The following is an 18,980-nucleotide window of genomic DNA, read 5'->3' as shown; positions in this document are numbered from 1 at the left end:
TGGGAGGGGGGGAGGTGCTAAAGTCAAAGCAGTTGTGAACTCCCCAAGAACAAGACTGTTCCTTCTGTCCCCCAGGGGCTAAGTCAACAATAGTTCCTTAAATGAGCACTTCCTTCAAACTGCTGTGCCAATCATTTCACAGTCATGTGTGATGGTGTGTGAAAGTGAGTAGCAGCCAAGGATGTGAGTCACTTATTCCTCTGGGTAATTACTTCCGGGGGGTTGGTGTTCTGTGGTGCCTGCCAGCCCTCCCTGCCCCAGTTCAGTCTTGCTGACCATGCCAGTTTCTCAGGAAATCCCCACCCAGCCTTTAGCTTTTCTGACTCCTCCCCACTTGCTCTGTAACCCTTTCCAAGCCCAGCTTGGAATCTCGGTCTGGGCTCGAGCTCCTTGATGCCAGCATGGTCCACAGTGTTTGCTCCTGGATAGTTCTCAGGCCCAGTCATCGACCAGATGAGGGCTTGGGGTCAAGCAGACCTGGGCCCAAATCCTGGTTCTACCACTTATTAGCAATGCAATCTTAACCATGTTACTACACTTCTATGAGCCTGTCTTCCCATCTGTATAATGGGAATAATGTAATGGGAAGAATAGTACCACCTACCTACCAGTGAAGAGTGAGAGGCAGCAGACATGCACTCAGCACCATGACTGGCACATTGTAAATGTTCAATGAATGACTGTGTGTGTGTGTGTGTGTGTGTGTGTGTGTGTGTGTGTGTGTGGTGTGTGCGCGCGTACCCCTCCTAAACATGACTTTTCTTTCTGTTTTTTTAAATTAAAGTTTATTGGAGTGACAATTGTTAGTAAAGTTACATAGATTTCAGGTGTACAATTCTGTATTACATCATCTATAAATCCCATTGTGTGTTCACCACCCAGAGTCAGTTCTCCTTCCATCACCATATATTTGATCCCCCTTTACCCTCATCTCCCTCCCCCAACCCCCTTACCCTCCGGTAACCACTAAACTATTGTCTGTGTCTATGAGTTTTTGTTTCTCACTTGTTTGTCTTGTTCTTTTCTTGTTTTTGGTTTATATACCACATATCAGTGAAATCATAGGATTCTCTGCTTTTACTGTCTGACTTATTTCGCTCAGCATTATAATGTCAAGATCCATCCATGTTGTCACAAATGGTCCTATATCATCTTTCCTTAACGCCGAATAGTATTCCATTGTGTATATGTACCACAACTTCTTTATCCATTCGTCTATAGAAGGACATTTTGGTTGTTTCCATGTCTTGGCCACTGTAAATAAAGCTGCAATGAACATTGGAGCACACGTGTCTCTATAGAGAAATGCTTTTAGATTTTTTTGGGTAGATACCCAGGAAAGGGATTGCTGGGTCATATGGTAATTCTATTCGTAATTTTTTGAGGAACCTCCACACTGCCTTCCAAAGCGGCTGCACCAGTCTGCATTCCCAAAGACTTTACTGTATTTTTTCACCATATACTAATTTGAGCATGACAGGGATACTTTCTGTCTTCTCAAGAATCCTAGTTTTATTTCATCCTTCCTTTAGCTCTGGGTTTTCTAGCCTCTTCATTCATATCACTTTCATAGCCATTTGCAGCTTTCACTTCCTCTGTTCTTTTCAAATGGTTTATGAGAGTAACATGTCAATATGTATAATATTTTTCAGTCTTATGCAATGGGACAGGGAATGGAAGCTGATGGACCAGCCACAAAATTAACTGAGGCAATGAATTTATTTTTTTTAAAAAAACAAACATTTTCGAAGGACACAAACAGGCGATTTACAGAAGAGCAATCCCCGAAGGCTCAAAAACGGTGCACATTTTCAGATTCTAGTAATCAGGGAAATGTAAATTTAAATTGCAATGAGATACTCCAAAAAAAAGTAATGCCACCCTTCCCCACCCTCACCCGTGTATGTGCCCCGACACAAACGAGCGTGGAGGAAAACATGCCAGGAGCCAGACCCCATTGTCATCATGGTTTCAGGGAACGGACAGTCATGTGATAGGAGGGGATGGGAAAAAGGGAGGGAGGACCCGAACAGAAGGAAAACAGACTGCACTGAGATTAAAAATATATATAACATAATCACATTTAATGTACAGTAGTACCTCGGTTTTCAAACGTCTCCGTTGACGAACGAGTCCGTTTACCAACGCCATAAACCCAGAAGTACATGCTTCGGTTTTCGAACATGTCTCAGGAGTCGAACATGTCACGTGGCTCCTGCTGAGGGCAAGAGCCTGAGGCCTCGCTGTCGGCTGTTTTCAAACATTTCAGACCTCCAACGGTCTTCCCGAACGGATTACGTTGGAAAACCGAGGTACCCCAGTAACCACATTTATGCATTAATGTAAAAGTATGTATGTGAGTAGATGTAAGAAATTTTAAAAATGCATACATATATAAAACATTTTTGTTAACCTAACAGATACCAATATACATTCCTTTATCGATAGTTTGACTTGGAGCCAAGTTCCTGTCATTGAGAATAAGTCCTTTTTGGGAGTTCTGTCCCACCCTGACTTGTACACCCTTAATGCTTTGCCTCTGATTTCACGTGTAATGGAAAGATTAGGACCAGGGCAGTGGCTGCTGAGAGGGGAAAGGCAAGATCATCTTGGGGGAGACCACGCCAGGGTATTTCTCCCTGCATTTGTAGGATTGCATATGCATCAGATTGTGAAAGGAGCAGTGTTAAATGTGAACGATGTGGAGCGGGTGCTAAAATCTGTATGGGCTGAGGTCAAGTAGAAAAGGGGGTGTCGGGTTGCGGTGGTCTGCTGGCATGATCGCCAAAGCTGAGGAAGGAGCAATGGGCCTGGAAGCAGACTGGAGCCAGAGGACGTCCTCCCTCCTTCTGGCCCAGCATACATGGGGCACAGGGGAGGGAACCGGAGCCCCTGGAGAGGGAGAACCAGGTGTCAGCGAGAACAGAAATGTATAGGGAACATTTACGGGAGAGGACACGCAGAATTTTGCTGTGGATGGATGGGGTCAGAAAGGCCCCTAAGGAGCATATGGGGACGAAAGTCTGGAAGATGAAGGATGTTAAGTCCCAGGCTCCCTATAGGGCCTGGAATAAAGGCTTTGACAAGATTAGTCGGAGACACGCTTTGGTAGAAAGCTATGCCACTTAGAGGTGGGGGAACTTAGGGGAAGTGGGGTCTCCCCAGGAGACTCACTCTTGCTGACGGCTGCGGGGAGCCTGGAAGGAGCTGTCTCATGGGACCCTTTCCACATACCTGCCTTGAAGTGGAAAAGCATTTTTCCTCTTTCAAGCCGAAGACTCTCAATGACAGGAATTCCAGGGGCAGAGTGGGCTCAGGAGCTAAGGCCTTTACCTGGAGGCTCTTGTCTCAGGTTTATATGATGGTAGCCTGGGGAAGGGGGGTCAGTCAGGACCACCCAATTCCTTATTCAGGAGCGGCTGCTGTTCCGCAATCATATGACAATTTTAAGTTCTCTGCTGTTTACCTGCCAGGGTGACAACTAACACAGGACACTAAGTGGGTCAGAGATCTTAATGAGACAAATCTCCCTGCCCCACCTGGGCCCTACACCTGCATTTGGATGGTGGGGATGTGGTGTTTTCAGGAGAAAGAAAAGACACCCCCCCTCCCCCGTGTCTGTGCCTCCTGTCAACAGCCACGGACCCCGAGTGCAAGTGCTTTGTCCATTTTCTCCTTCGCTCCACTACTGATCCTACAAGGAATTATTTTTCCTCTAAAACAAAAGAGAAGTTCAGTATAGCTTTCAGTGAAAAGCCTTCACTTCCTGAGGCATGTGACCATTTTATTTTTCTAGGTTAGTAGGAAAAAAGAGCCAGACGGCCTAGTTACTTATATACAAATATAAATTTATTTATATAATTGTATGCCCCTTTGGGGCAAATTTTATGATAAAAAAATCAGAGGCCATGAAAGGAGCACTCAGTCATATAAAGTCCCAGGTGACCAAGCTAGTGTTAATGCTTTGTCTTTGTTGATGTTTCTTCTAAAAACATGACCTCTGATGCAGGATCAACTCCAGCAAGACTTTCAAACCTCCTCAAAGATGATGTAACACTTGAATGGTGAGTCAGGGAGATTTTTCTAAAGTCAGTTATTTAACTTAAGTATTTGTCTCCGTCTTCTATTAATCAAGTGGAGCTATAAAAGAAATGTGTTGCATTAGTAACTTGTAAAATGCTGCCAATCTGAGCCGGCCCGGTGGCTCAGGCGGTTAGAGCTCCATGCTCCTAACTCCGAAGGCTGCCAGTTCGATTCCCACATGGGCCAGTGGGCTCTCAGCCACAAGGTTGCCAGTTCAACTCCTCGAGTCCCACAAGGGATGGTGGGCCCCGCCCCCTGCAACTAAGATTGAACACGGCACCTTGAGCTGAGCTGCCCCTGAGCTCCAGGATGGCTCAGTTGGTTGGAGTGCGTCCTCTCAACCACAAGGTTACCAGTCGACTTCCACAAGGGATGGTGGGTTGCGCCCCCTGCAACTAGAAACGGCAACTAGAAACAGCAACTGGACCTGGAGCTGAGCTGCGCCCTCCACAACCAAGACTGAAAGGACAACAACTTGAAGATGAATGGCACCCTTCACAACTAGGACAACAACTTGACTTGGAAAAAAAGTCCTGGAAGTACACACTGTTCCCCAATAAAGTCCTGTTCTCCTCCCCCAATAAAATCTTATTTAAAAAAATGCTGTCAATCTTAAGACCAAGAGTCTTAAGTACTCTCCTATTCTAATGTGAGTTGCCTTTTTGTAATAAGCCCATCAAAAGCCAAGGGTGCCAGGAAGCAGAATGGATGGAGAGGGTCTTGAACCCACCGGAGACGACACTTTCAGTGTGTAGCACTCACGAACAATCTTGTCTCCTCAAACCAACTCAATCTTGGAGTGCAACTGAAATCTGCCAATAACAGATCTGAGACAGGAAGGCCTGTGGGTAAACGGTCACCCCTTCCAGCATTTATTTCCTTTTTCACCACATAAATCTCCTGGGAATGGTTTTCTTTCCAGCTCGACTTCTCTTGCTGTTTACTCTCCTCTGCGGTGATGAAAGAGGAACTCAGCCAAAACCCAAAGCTGCTTCTTTGTCTCAACAAGTCCCTTCAGACTGAGATTCCAATTCTTGGCGTTTTGTCTTCCCCACAATCTGGATTTCCATAGACCAGACCAGACAGACCAGATCAGACCGGATCAGACCACACCAGAGTTCCCAAAATATCCAGCTCGCATCCTACTCCCTTTAAAGTCTTCAGGGACATTCTGGCCTCTTCACCTCCCCTTGCTGGTTGACCATCCACGTTGCACGTTCTGGCCCATCAGCACGTGCTCCTTGCCTAAGTCCTTCTGTTTCTTAGGCACTCCTCCACTCTCCCCAGCGTGGCCGTAAGCTTCCTGAGGGTAGGAGCCCTAATATGCGCTTATTAGCCTCCCATCAATGTCTAGCCTCACTGCGTATACCGACCGCAAGCCATCGGCTAACAGTACCAGCCATCAAGTAATCTCCACAAATGTTTGTGCAATCGATTAAGGAGCCAGTGAAGGGATATTTCTGGAGTACTCCATCCCCTTTCTGGGTGGCCCTAAATAACAGCCGTCCCCTGAATGACCTCCCCTGTCATTGTCCGTGATGGCCACGCCTTCTCTGCAATCACCTGGATCTCAGCAGAGGCCCCCCAGGGATCTCACCCTCACCAGGCACACACACACCGCCCGCCCCCCTCCAGCTGAAATGTCCCACCTCTGACCCTCACCCCTTATCTCCCCCTGTCCTCACCTCACTGCTAGCACACCTGCGCCTCCCCTCAGCACACCTGTAGTCCAGCCCCTCACTCCATGGCCTCCTGGCCCATCAGCCCCTCATGGCTTCACTACCTCTGCCCAGCCTGCACCCCATGACTAGCAGGGCTTGGAATCCTCAGAATCCTTGCCCCAGCCTCCTGTCACATCTGACTTCTGGGTAACCTGGTCACTGTTCTACCCCATACCTGGGGAGAAAGGAAACCTCATCGTCCATCCGTTGGTCCCACCTCACCCAGGGCCCCGCTCCGCACAGCAACCCCTGCTTCACTCCAGCCACTGACAAAGAGCTTTCTGGAAAATAGCGGCTTATTCCACCACCCAATGGCCTCTAGTTTCTCTTTCCTGGTGACCTCAGCTGCTCAGGGCATCAGGAACCATCCTGATAAAAATGCTACCCAATCTGTAACTCCAGCCCCAGCTCCTAAAACCACTTCTCCAATTATGCACCAGACATCACTACCCAAGAAATGGGCCCACACCCCAAACGCAACCTGTCAAAGCACAAATTCATCATTTTTCTTCCCAAAGAAGAGCCTGTCTGACTCCTCTGCCATGCCTGGTAATGCCACGTCTTTTGGGCACCAAAGATCAGAATGCCTGTTGCTTTTGGCTTCTTTTTTGAGGAATACTAATACTCATACTAGCCAACGTTTCCTGAGCAATATTACAAGGCAGTCACTATTCTAAACATTTGACTTATATTCATTTCTACATGTTGTTATTTCTATGCTTTTATTACGTATATGACCACGGTTATTTCTGTGTTATTGTTATGCCCATTTTCCACAGAAGACAACTGAGGTACAGAGTGTATATAACTAGTCCAAGGCCTATGAGAGATGGAGCTGGGTGTAAACAGAGACCCAGGCGCTCTAGCACCAGAGCGTGCAGTCTCAGCTGAACTTCTGTTAATCTGATCACACTTTCTCTCAAACCAAACCCTCCATATTCATTTCTGCCATGACTCCCTAATTCAGGCCCTCTCTGCTTGGCTAGATTATTCCATTTATCCACTTACCCATGTGCCCATCTCCAGCCTCTTGTCTATGAACTCACCCTATGCTTTGCCAGCAGAGCAATCTTTCTCAAGTGTAGCTCTGCTCAAAAATCCTCAGTGGTTCCGCCGAAAAAAAGACCCAAACCTCTTGGCAACTCTCAATGTCTCCACCTGGCCTCCCCTGTGGTCCAGCCTTACCTTCCTGCAGCCCCCTGACATTTGCCACCCCAAAGAAGATGACTTGCCACTTTTAAAAAATTTTATTGGGGAATATTGGGGAACTGTTTCTCCAGGACCCATGAGCTCCAACTCCAGTCGTTGTTCTTCAGTTGTGGAGGGCGCAGCTCAGCTCCCAGTCAAATTGCTGTTTTCAATCTTGGGTTGCAGGGGGCGCAGCCCACCATCCCATGTGGGACATGAACTGGCAACCTTGTTGTTGAGAGCTCGCGCTCTAACCAACTGAGCCATCCAGCCGCCACATTGCCACTTCTTATCCTGCCCTCTACAACTCCAGGCCCTTAATCTTCCCCTCACTCCTCAAAGCCCAGCTCATGGGCCCCTGTCTCCTACCACCAGTGGGATCTGCCAGGAGGAGGTTTTCTGGAGCCAACACTGCCACTGTTAATTACGTTGGTGTCCTATCTTTTGTTTGTGATACCGGCCCAGCTCTGACCCTGGCTCCTGAAGTGAACCCAGTCCTTGGTGGGTAAGTAGAATCTGCTCCCCAGGTAACAGGCACTGGCCATCAGGGCTGGTCTGGTTCTAGCGTATGACGAGCAGTTCGACCAGGGGACTTACTTGGTCCTGTTGTTTTTTCCGTATTTCAGAAAACCTGCAAATGAAGACATTTTCATTTCCATTAAAGAACTGAAAAATGGAAGCTACCATCTGGAGTTCCTAACTGCCTTTAAGAGACCTTACTCTGGAGAACTCTAAGCCAGAGCCCTGTTAAGCTAGTATTCCCTACGCTCCCTAAATGCTTAAATTAAACTGCCTACAGAGGTGTTCCAATGAGTTGTTCGAAAATTACTCATCAGGTGATAGAAAAACAAAAACTGTCGACAAAATGACTATTTCTACAGCAGCTTGGGCATAAGGCTAAAGAGGAAGGGAAAGCTAGAATGGTTTGGACTAACACTGCCCAACAAGAAGATAATGTGAGCCATGTAATTTTAAATTTTCAGTAGCTACACGATAGAGCAAAAAGAAATAGGTGAAGTTAATTTTCATAGATTTTACTTATTAGCTCAACACCTTAAAAATGTTTTCATTTCAACATGTAATCGATATAAACACGATTAATGAGATAGTTCATATTCCGTTTTTTATAGTAAGTCTTACAAATCTAGTGTGCGTTTTGTACTTATGGTACATCTCAGTTTGGTCCCTCCCCACCGCCCCCCATTTCAAGGGCCCGATAGCCATTTGTGGCTCATGGCTACTGTTTCTGGTAGTGTATCAGTTTCCTTCCCATAAAGCACCAGACTTAGCCAGGAGCCATTCTAGGGGATCCAGCAGCTGGGCCCCCAGGCTTGATTCTCTCCCCTTCTCAAAGCTGCATGCCACCATTTCCCAATTAATGGCTTTTGAGTTGAGCTGCTTGCCAAAGTACTTATTTTTTTAGAATCACTTTTCTGTCTTTTTTTTTTTTTTCCCAGGTTATATGCTGCTACCAGTACAGACCACTGGAATCATTTTTTTTTTCCCTCCACTGAATGAACTTTTTTTTTTTTTTTTTTAAGTTAAATCAACCAGTTGTCATGGAATTTGGGTACTCGGTGCACTTTCCTTTGGTTCAGGGATTGTGGTGAAAGACCCATAAGAACACAGAGTGGAAAATGATTTTGGTTTCTGGGGACCAATCTGTTCAGGAGATGACTAGCTATAATACCACTATTTGAAGATTACAAATAACTTGTTTTAAAAGAAGATTTGAGATCCCCAAATATTTTACTCATTGGTAATGATGCCTTAAAACTTCCTTCTGCTGATTTTTACAACTTCTTTAGAGGAGAGTCAATTCCCTGATAATCTATTAGGGGTATTTGCAACCTATAATATGGAAACTGTATCCTCAGGAAATCATATTCTCGTGCCAATATCCCAAAATAGTCTAGGTCAGCACTGACCAATAGAACTTTCTGGAATGATGGAATTGTTCTCTATCTAGGCTCTCCAATACGGTAGCTAGTAGCCATATGTGGCTCCTGAGAACTTTTGAAATGTAACTAATACAACTGAATTTTAAATTTTATTTTTAATTAATTGCATGTTATATGTAAATCACGGTATGTAGCTAGTACCTACTACATCGTACAGTTCAGGTCTAGGGAAACTGGAATCTAGCTTGCAAACTTGCTTCAAGACACGAGTGTGAATGATCTGGACTCTAGACGCCACCACCTTGCAGAAAGCTTACGTTTCAGCACTCCCCGTGGGAATGACAAATTAGTTTTGCAAACATCCCTCCGGTGAAGGTTGAAATGAAATCTGTTGGGGCTTCCAGGACATCTGCCCACATTTATAGCCCGTTCAATATCCTTTGGGACTGGAGAAAGGGTTTCTGGTGAGGTCATCAGTTCTCCAGGGCTCATGGGTTACTTTCTAGGTTGGCCCAACATCCCTGGGGGACTGAGGAAAGCTCAGGAAGACAACACAGGTAATACCAATAGCAGGTAATTATTATCCACACTACGTCACCTAACTCAACAAAAGCTCCTTCCTACTTGGGACCTCCTCCTCAGCTATGAAAAATGGACATGACGACCGGAGTGGCCAAGAGTAAGGTCTCTTGCAGAATCTGGCTTGGAGGCCAGAAGTATAACTAACTGCACGTTGAGGTGGAGCACCACCAGGAAGCGGCTATGGAACGGGTTCAGGTGAATACGGCTGTGTTCCCCAGCCTGGAAAACTCACCATTGCCCGAAGAGTCAGTCATTCTACCTTAAAATAACGCAGAATCCTTGAAGGAACCGCGCGCACTCTACAACCCAGACAACAAGTAAAACACAAAAGTTTCTGTTTCTCTCATCAAATTATTCATTTTCTAGCCTTTGAAACACCAATTCAAGTTCGAAACATGATTTTTTTTTTTAAGGAAAGTATACATACGTTTTACAAGTAGGACAGCACCTATTATTACTGTTACTCCAATTCCTGGTATAAGGCAATACCTATGCCTTGAATGATCTGTAAAAAAAAAAGAAATACATGTAGCTGAACTCATCAAAATAGAGACACAGCAGACTCTCCTTACTTGCAGATCTCGTATTTGCAATTTACCTCCTTGCTGAAATGGATTTGTATCCCCCAAATCAATACTCGCAGCACTTTCTTGGCCATCCGTGGCCATGTGCAGGACAGTGAAATATTTGAGCTGCCAACGCACATAACCCAGCTGAGTGTGAACAAGGCGATACTCTGTCTTCCCGTCCCAGCGCTCGGACTGTCAAGTGTTCTATTCGTGGCCTGTTCAGTGCCACGTCTTTCACATTTTTGTGCTTTTTGTCGGTTTAAAACGGCCTCCAAGCATAGTGCTGACATGCTGTCCAGGAGTCCTAAGCACAAAAAGGGCATCATGTCCCTTACAAAGAAAATCTCTATGTTATTAGGTTGTTGCAAAAGTAATTGCAGTGTTTGCCTTTTTTTATTTTTAAACCGTTTAAACCACAATTACTTTTGCACCAACCTAATAGATAAGCTTCATTCTGGCAGGAGTTACAGTGCTATTGGCTATGAGTTCAGTGTTAATGAATCAATTATATATGTGTGTATGTGTGTATATATATGTGTATGTGTGTGTATGTGAATGTGTGTAGTATATATCTATATCTATATATCTATATATCTGTATCTATATCTATATATGTATATAGATATAGATATAGATATACACAGAGTGCCCCAAAAAATGTACACATGTTTTAAGAGATGTTATCTTCGTAGCAGTAGTCCGCCGTCATCAGAAGTGTCTGGACGCTGACAGAAACCACTTTGAGCCCCTCTTGTCATTGCAGAAGTCATACGTGACTTGTATTCATCTTTTGCTATCAGTATATATTGAGTACCACAATTTCAATATAATATTTTCCTTTCTGAAAATGTGTATACATTTTTTGGCACCCTCTGTGTGTGTGTGTGTGTGTGTGTGTGTGTGTGTGTGTGTGTGTAGTCTTTAAACAGAAACACACATAAAACAAGATTACGTGTTGGTATTTTGCCAAACATGTTGTGACCAGAGGCTGGCAGGAGCTTAACCCTGTATGTCCCCAGGGAGCAAAGGTTCGGTTTTCACTAATTCTGCGTACATTGACTTCACAAAATGTAACTACCGCGCATAAAGAGAATCAACTGTATTTCTAAACAAACTTATATGCACAGGGGTCATACCCGCCAGGCCCAGGGTTACTGATTAAAGGAAGCAGATATTCCACTAGAAGTTTTGTTCTCGGCCATCCGGCACTGCCAGTGGGAGCATGACCTGGCGTTGTGAGTCTGGTGGGGTGGTCTGGAGGCTTTGTACAACAGGCCGTAAACATGCTCATCACCCAGCAGCCGGACACAGTGCTAAGAGATGCGCCTCCAGTGTCACTGAAGTCATGACAACGGTGTTCGGTGAGTGCCTCCACCTCTCAGGGCTTTGGCTTCCTCCTGGGGCTCCTCTTTCCAAGGGCCGTTGTCAGCATACACTGAGTTCAGACGTTTAAGAACAACAGTCATCACTAACCTACTAAGTAGGTGCTATTGGGAGCTCCACTAACATCCTCTGACCATGCAGTTCCATTTCTACGATGTCAACCGACAGAAACTATCAGGGATATAGCCCTCCCCGCCCTCCAAAAAAAAGGTGCAAAGAGATTTACTGCAGCCTTACTCACAATGTCAAAAAGTAAGTGTCCTCAACAGGTAAGTACGGTACGTTCATGAGGTGGATTCTATCCAGCTACTGAAAACCCCACGGCAGAAGACTGAAGGATATGGCAGAATGATCACCACACACTCTGCTGAGGGAGGGCAAGTTACTAACAAAAGTGCACCATGGATAAGCGAGAAGGGGGAGGCGAGGAGGGGAGAAAAGGGGAGGGAGAAAATGAATGAATACATGAGAATAGAAACATACACCCTTTCCTCTTATGAGAAACACAGGTGAGTTAGAACAAACAGGCAGACACCATGGGTCTGAGGTGAAAAGCCCCTGGCCAGACACTGCTGATTGCCCCTCCCCCCGCCATTCTCCCCTATTTAGTAACAGAACTCAGATTTTCAGCTGGGCACACTGCCACTCAACTAAAAAATTAATTTCTCAGCCTTTCTTGCAGCTAGGTTTGACGATGTGACTATAAGTTTTGGGCAAAGAAGCGTTGGGTGGCATTTTTTCAAAAGTCTCCCTAAACGCAATAAGGCAGGCCATTTCTCCCCCTCTGAGATAGCTGGGAAGGCAGCAGGAGCCGGGCTGCACCTGGGTCGGTGACAACTTCATAAAGCAACAATATGCCCAGAGCTGCCTACCTCCGATACATCTTTTTTGAATAGCTGAATCGAATGCTAATTGATACAGTCCCTTTCAAAAACCTCTCTCCTATGGGGCGGTGCCAGATGCTGCCCTCACTTGGGGCCGGCAGAGACTCAGGGGAGACAACAATAACACAAGCTCTTCATTCTCTGTGCTCCCTCCTTGGCCTGTCCATTGCACTGCTAGTTGGCTACTTTCTCTTCACTCGGCTTCTGAGACACCACCTCCCTGGTTTCCTTCCTTCCTCTCTTGCAGTCCTTTTCAGTCTCCTCTGCTGGATGCTGTTCGTCTTAACAGCCTTAAAAGCCAGAGTCCCTCTGTCCCAGGACACCCTCTCTCTGAAATCTGCTCATTGTAAGTGATCTCATCTAGTCCAGGGCTTGAAATGCCCACTATACTCTAATTATGCCCACATTTATATCTCCAGACCTTATTATGCACTAGAGAACTAGACTCCTATATCCAAGGGCCTTACTTGGTGTCTCCATTTGAAATCTAATGGGCAATGCCAACATTGTGTCCCAAACGGAATTTTTTATTTCCTCCACACACCTGCTGTTCCCGTCTTCCAGTCTCAGTCAACGGTAACACAATCCATCTGGTTGCTTGCGTCAGGAATCTCATTTGAGCATTGCTTATATGTCACCCTGCCTTCCTGGCCTAACCACAGGAAATCCTTTTAGCACAGTTTTTAAGCCATGAACACTTCAGTATACATTTCCAAGAGATGGGGATTAGAAGGCAGTTTTGGGAGGTGTTAATGCGCTGCCTTCTCAGACCACCGTTGCTCTGATAATAAACACTTATTCTATTGCTCCTGTGTCGGTCTACTGGCTGAGCAGCGCAGGCAGCACGAGCCCCGGACTCAGTTGGCCTCCGGTTTCAGTCTCTGGGGACTCCACTGGGATACCCTTGGGGTTCTTCCGGTAAGTCTTCTGGCTGGCGGAGGGTCTTGGGGGCTGCCTGAGACTGGACAGGTTCCTTGGTGCAAAACTGACCTCTGGAAGCAACTGCCAAGCGATTTTGCTCCCCGCGGTGGGGGCTGCACCTTGGCTTGGCTGCTCACTGGCTCCCTTCTGCTCAGTTCATATAGAATAAACTTTTGCCTTATTTTTCTGCTTCTGGTTATCGGTTCCGGAAGCACAGCTTAACAATAGATGATACCCCAGAAGGCTTGAGCTTGGAATGTCCCTTGTCCCACCCAGTTTCTTGTTTTAGAAAATTACCCTGAAACTTATGATTAGTACCTGTAGGCTTAGTGATCACAAACTCTATGGTCTAGCCTTCTTTCCAAGCTACTCCCATCATTGGTCCTGGGTTGCTGATGCCAGCGGAGAGCCACGTTGCCAGAGGGAAGGCTCCACGCAGACCTCCGGGACCCTCACATTGCCTTTAGAGGAACGCCCCGATTTTCCCTTAAATATCACTAACTGGTCTGAGAATACGAAGGCAGTTTTTGGAGATGTTAACCCGCTGCCTGTTCAGACCACCGGTGCTCAGATAATAAACGCTTATTCTATGAACCCCTACCCCCCAAAAAGGACAGGGATTATTTGTAAAACATAGCCATGCCATTATCATACCTAAAAACGAATTAATGTTCAGTATACTCAAATATGCAGTGTTTAAATTTCTCTTATGTTTTTCTGTTTGAATCAGGATCAAATAAGGTCCATAGTTTTCAATGAATTAACATGTTTCTTAAATCTCTTTAATCGCGAAGTTCCCTCATCACCTCTTTTTCTTGCCCTTTTATCATTTATTGATTGAAGAAACCTGATCCCTTGGTCCCGCAGAACTCCCCACAACCTTTACAATCATTTAACATGGTATGGTTTCCGTTATACAACTTCTGTGACTCAGTCAAAATTTTTCTTAATTTGATTTATTTTGAGAAATACAGAATCAGGATGGTGTCGTGGAAAATAAACTCAGGAATGGTTTGATGACCTACCTGTTCAGTCTACCTACATTACTTAAGTGCACTTAGCAAAGTCACCCACGTGCTTCCTCATTTTTAAGAAGTAAGTAACTCCTATCTGGCCAGACTACAACAGAGGGAATGAAACAGTACATACTTGGAAGGGTCTGCTAACAAGTACCAGGCTAGTCAATGTGGGTTACGATGCATCATTGATAAAGCATTAGACAGTCTGATAAAGCATTAGACATAAAAAAGCAATGCTTGAAAAAGTAAGATCCAGAATGTTAATACTACACCTTCATAGATTTGTATGTGTCACGATGCCCGCAACGTCACAGAATAGTATTTAAAAATCACCATGGGGAAAAAGAAAAAAGAGATCCTCTACATTGTTGAAAAGAACCATTTAGATCATTAAGTTCAGGCCCCAGCTTTACAGAAAAGAAAATGGTCCTCCAACATTTGGTTAGTGGAGACCAAGGACAGGACCTCAGATACATCTCTTGTATGTCGACACAGCTCCAGGATTCAAAGGACCTAAGAACTACCTAGCAATATCTGTCAAACTTTCAAAATCTACAATGTAATGTGAACAATTTGGGGGGAAATGTTAAAAAAAAAGATGAATCACATTATTTAATAACAGAAAGGGTTTGTTTTCAAATTCATAACACTTATTTCCTGTCACTGAGAGGTATATTATCGTGATGATATATTCTCAAGGCATCTACGAGGAAACATGAGCATTCAGTTCTAACGGGAAGGTTAACTGAAAACCGCACAAGGGCAAAATGCTTGCAAATCTCTTAAAATATTCCATATAATTCTATAGAGGATCTTATTCAGAAATTATTTCAAGTATTTTGCCTTCTGGAACACCTGAAGCTTTTCAAGATTGTCACTTGTTTGTTCATTCTGTACATGGTCATCGTATTTCTCCTTGGTTATGTGCACTGCACACGTGCCAAAAGCCAAAAGCACATTGATTTTGTTTTTTTGTTTTTTGTCAACTATCCGCTAGCACCCAAACTCCATTTATACACTGTATGTCTTGGCATTAGGCAACACCCACTAAGGTAGAATTAATAAAGGAATGTTTGCTCCAAGCATAATAACTGTCATTAACTTTGCGGCTGGTTTTTAATCCTTCTAGGCAATTGTGTGACTTGTGCAAATGGTGCCGCTTTGAGTGATACCTGTGTGGGTTGGGTCTTTCCTTGACTTTAGGGACCAAATCCAATAGTTACAAACTGGATTTCATTTTACACTTTTTTTCTGCAAATGTTTGTTTGTTTTACCTGAGAAGTCACACTGCTGTGTCTGAAGAAGAAACCATAACTTTAACGGCTTTATGTCATTATTGGAAGTTTCAAAAAGTATGGTACTGTGGAGACTTAAGGAGAATAGCTCACTAATCAAATAAAATTCACATTTTTTTATATTAATTATATTCACTAATTGATTTTTTTTTCTGTTTCAAATGCTTGTTTGGAAAGAAATCATTCCAAATCCTAGTCCCATCATAGGAATCACCCCATCCTAGTTCCATACTATTTACTCTGGAAACACTGTTCACTGGATACAATTATATTATTCTGAATTATAGTCAATACTATAATTCGTCTCTTCTTTTATGTTTTAATGAACCACCTTCAAATCACTGATTCTTTTGTTTGTAAACTGAAGATATAATGGAAAAAGTAGATAATCAAATTGCAAATTACAATGTACTTAATAAACAACATGAAAAGACCACAGGCAGGACATATTGTCATGAGATTAACTGAGTGTTAGCCTAGACAAATGTACCAAATACATATTCTTGTAACATATGTACAATCTTTGAGAACATAATGATTATGAAGCATATTATGAAACAGTACTGTAAATAGTTTCAGAGCATGTGGTCTGGAGCCAGATGGCCTGATTTCCAAACCAGGTTCTGCCACTTACTAGCTGTGGACCTCGAACAAGCCCCGTAAAACTCCCTGTGTCTTGGTTTCTCCCCATAAAATAAGAATAAACACTCGTATCCAACTCATCGGGTTGTGTGAGGATTGAATTAATTAACACGTGTCTTAGAATGGTGTTTGACACAGAACGTACTAAAAATGTTAACTTTATACGTACTATGGGGTGTCTGGGAAGACTGTAACTCATTTTACACTTCAAATTTGTGAAATGTATGTGAGCTACCATATCTGTGAATTGAACTGAAACCCACAAACCACCACTAGTCCATGAACCCCATTTGTATCCAGTACCTCTGCCACGGCACATTTATTAACAGTTATTTACTCACCACCTGGGATACAGGAAGTCAAAGCAATCGTTGATGTCCTCTTGCATACTGGATCATGAACAGTACATTGTACGTTCTGTGAATGGTCATCATTCTTCCCAAAATACATCACAGAACTGAAGCTGTTGTTACACTGAGCGGAACGGCAATGCCATGTGTAGTTTATTAGGTGTTGATTGCCATGGTAGTTTTCTGGGATCAAGCAAGTGACCGTAATGTTTTCATCAGTCACCGAACAATTTAGGATCGGATCTGGAAGAGGCTCTGGGGGGAAAAAATGTAATGTTTAGTACAAGAGTAATATTTAGACCCATCATCTGCAAATTGAGGAAGAGCTCCTAACTTCCTTGTGATTCTGATGAGATGAGCAGGTCAGCTCGAGTACTGATGGGAGAGCATTCTCTCTTCTTCTGAGTCCCATGGACCTGCTTAAATCCAGAACACACAGAGGGCCCGCATCCCTTATCCTCAGTTCTGAAGGCCAAAAGATTTTACACCGATGGTGGCAATGTCATTTAGCTGCATATCCTCACCTGAGAATTGACATGAGGATTTATGCTGCTCACTTTTCTCACTGACTTCAAAGAGTCACTAGCATGTTTTACTAACAATTGTCACGTGCTTGAGTCCAGGGTGCCCTCCTTAACTAAGTGGGATGATTCTTACACTACAAAGAGGAAATAGTTCATATTCTCTTTCTGATATCTGAAAAATGTTTCATTCCAAAAGATATCTGAATCAAAGCGTTTTGCAAAAGGTAGCTCTGGGCAGGCCATCCTGACAGGTAGGGTAAGGAGTGGCACCCGTGAGAGACCTGCCTCCCTTGCAGCTTTTCTCCAGGCAGCACTTCTGGCTAAGACAGCCTCGACCAGCCACATCGGTTAAGACACATGTCACACTGCACCATCCTTGCCCTCCAAAATCTCACTGCTAATTAGTCTGTCCCACTAGCCATTTGTTTGTTAATTCATATGCCTTCTTGCATCTCTACTTTCCCCCCAAAACTAATCATAAGAGTTTTGAGAAAACATGTAAATATATTATGAAATATACAAAAAAAATGTCATGGTAGGTAGCATTTGGATAAAATGTCAATATATTATAAACATCTACTAAAAAGAACTATAGTAAACTAAGGTTCATCAAGAGGATGGAATAATATGCTGTCATTGTTGTTTTTTTTTGAATTTTTAAAATTTTAATACAGTTGAGATCAGCTTCTTCCTTTCAGCTCCTTCACTGCCAAACCTGGGCGCAGGGAATGATTCAGTTTCTCTGCCTTCTCTTTGTCTGCGATGACCAAGGTATAAAGGTATCTGCTGCATCGAACTTTAAACTTCACATTATCCTTATTTTTCTTGATCTTGACAGATTTGGCGTCCTTTCGCCTGGCTGTGAGCAGGAAGTCCTTGATTTCCTCAATTTTTGGAGGCATGGCTACGAGGCGTGGAGAAACGCGCGGCCAGCCCAGCAAGCAGCAAGAAGCAAGGAGGATGAAAAAGCACTGTCACTAAATTTTATTTATTTTTTTTTAAATTGCGGAATATTGGGGAACTGTGTGTTTTTCCAGGACCCATCAGCTTCAAGTCAAGTTTTTCAGTGTAGTTGTGGAGGGCACAGCTCAGCTCCAAGTCAAGTCGCCCTTTTCAATCTAGTTGCAGGGGGCGCAGCCCGCCATCCCATGTGGGAATCAAACTGGCAACCTTGTTGCTAAGAGCAGACGCTCTAACCAACTAAGCCATCCAGCAGCCCCTCTGGCAGATCAGCTGTAGTGTTGTCTTCAATTTAGCTGTGGAAGGCGCAGCTCACTGGCCCATGTGGGAATCGAACCAGCAACCTTGCTATTAAGAGCTCGCGCTCTTAACCAACTGAGCTAACAGGCCGCCCCCCAAAATGGTGTTCTCTAAGGTGAACACTTAAGCTCCAATTAATCATCTAAAAATGAGAGTGTTCAACTCATCTTTCTCCCATCTGTTCCTCCTGAATTCTTTCTCGCTCAGACACCCAGCCTGTTTTGGTAGAATCCCAAGTCACACATGACTTCCCTTTCTGCTTGGGGCTTTCTCAGTTTTTAGGTTTAATCTAATTCACGTAACTTGTTATATGCTGCTTTAAAGTTTTTCTTTAGCTAAAAGAACTTTTAATATTTTATTGAGCACTGGAAAACTTTCTCCAACTTTAATCTTAAGCAGCAGATGGATATCCTTCAAAAGGATGAGGACTTGCCAATGGGGAAAAGCTAAAACCATTCCCCTTAAGATTAAGAACAACGCAAGGTTGCCCACTTTCTCCACTTCTATTCAACATTCTTCTGGAAGTTCTAGCGACAGCAATCAGACAAGAAAAATAAATAAAAGGCATCCAAATTGGTAAGGAGGAAGTAAAATTGTCATTATATGCAGATAACATGATACTATATATAGAGAACCCCAAAGATTCCACCAAAAAACT

The 18,980-nt window shown here is 44.0% G+C and overlaps 2 protein-coding genes across 3 annotated transcripts in view; both read right to left on the bottom strand.

Moving 5' to 3' along the window:
• Positions 1 to 775: 775 nt before the first annotated feature.
• CD58 (CD58 molecule) overlaps positions 776 to 18,980 on the bottom strand; it is a 44,800-nt gene continuing 26,595 nt past the window's right edge. The window contains exons 3-6 of one of the 2 annotated variants that reach the window (XM_081026455.1): positions 16,530 to 16,793; positions 9,903 to 9,980; positions 7,590 to 7,623; positions 776 to 4,140 (exon numbers count right to left, since the gene is read on the bottom strand). In XM_081026455.1, coding sequence (XP_080882581.1) covers positions 4,131 to 4,140; positions 7,590 to 7,623; positions 9,903 to 9,980; positions 16,530 to 16,793 — 386 coding nt within the window. In that variant the 3' untranslated portion in view covers positions 776 to 4,130. Of the gene's footprint in view, positions 4,141 to 7,589; positions 7,624 to 8,444; positions 9,981 to 16,529; positions 16,794 to 18,980 lie in introns of those variants that run through there. The other variant, XM_081026454.1, reaches the window with a different exon arrangement.
• LOC308487216 (large ribosomal subunit protein eL38-like) lies at positions 17,743 to 17,964 on the bottom strand (the record flags this gene model as incomplete). The annotated part of the gene is made up of 1 exon (XM_081025240.1): positions 17,743 to 17,964. One exon carries the CDS (start codon positions 17,962 to 17,964, stop codon positions 17,743 to 17,745), a length of 222 nt encoding a protein of 73 aa, XP_080881366.1.

This window comes from Rhinolophus hipposideros (genome assembly GCF_964194185.1).
Source record: "Rhinolophus hipposideros genome assembly, chromosome: 19".
Taxonomy (NCBI): Eukaryota; Metazoa; Chordata; class Mammalia; order Chiroptera; family Rhinolophidae; genus Rhinolophus; species Rhinolophus hipposideros.
Note: the sequence above shows the minus strand (reverse complement) of the source record. Positions and strands in the feature narration are given on the sequence as shown.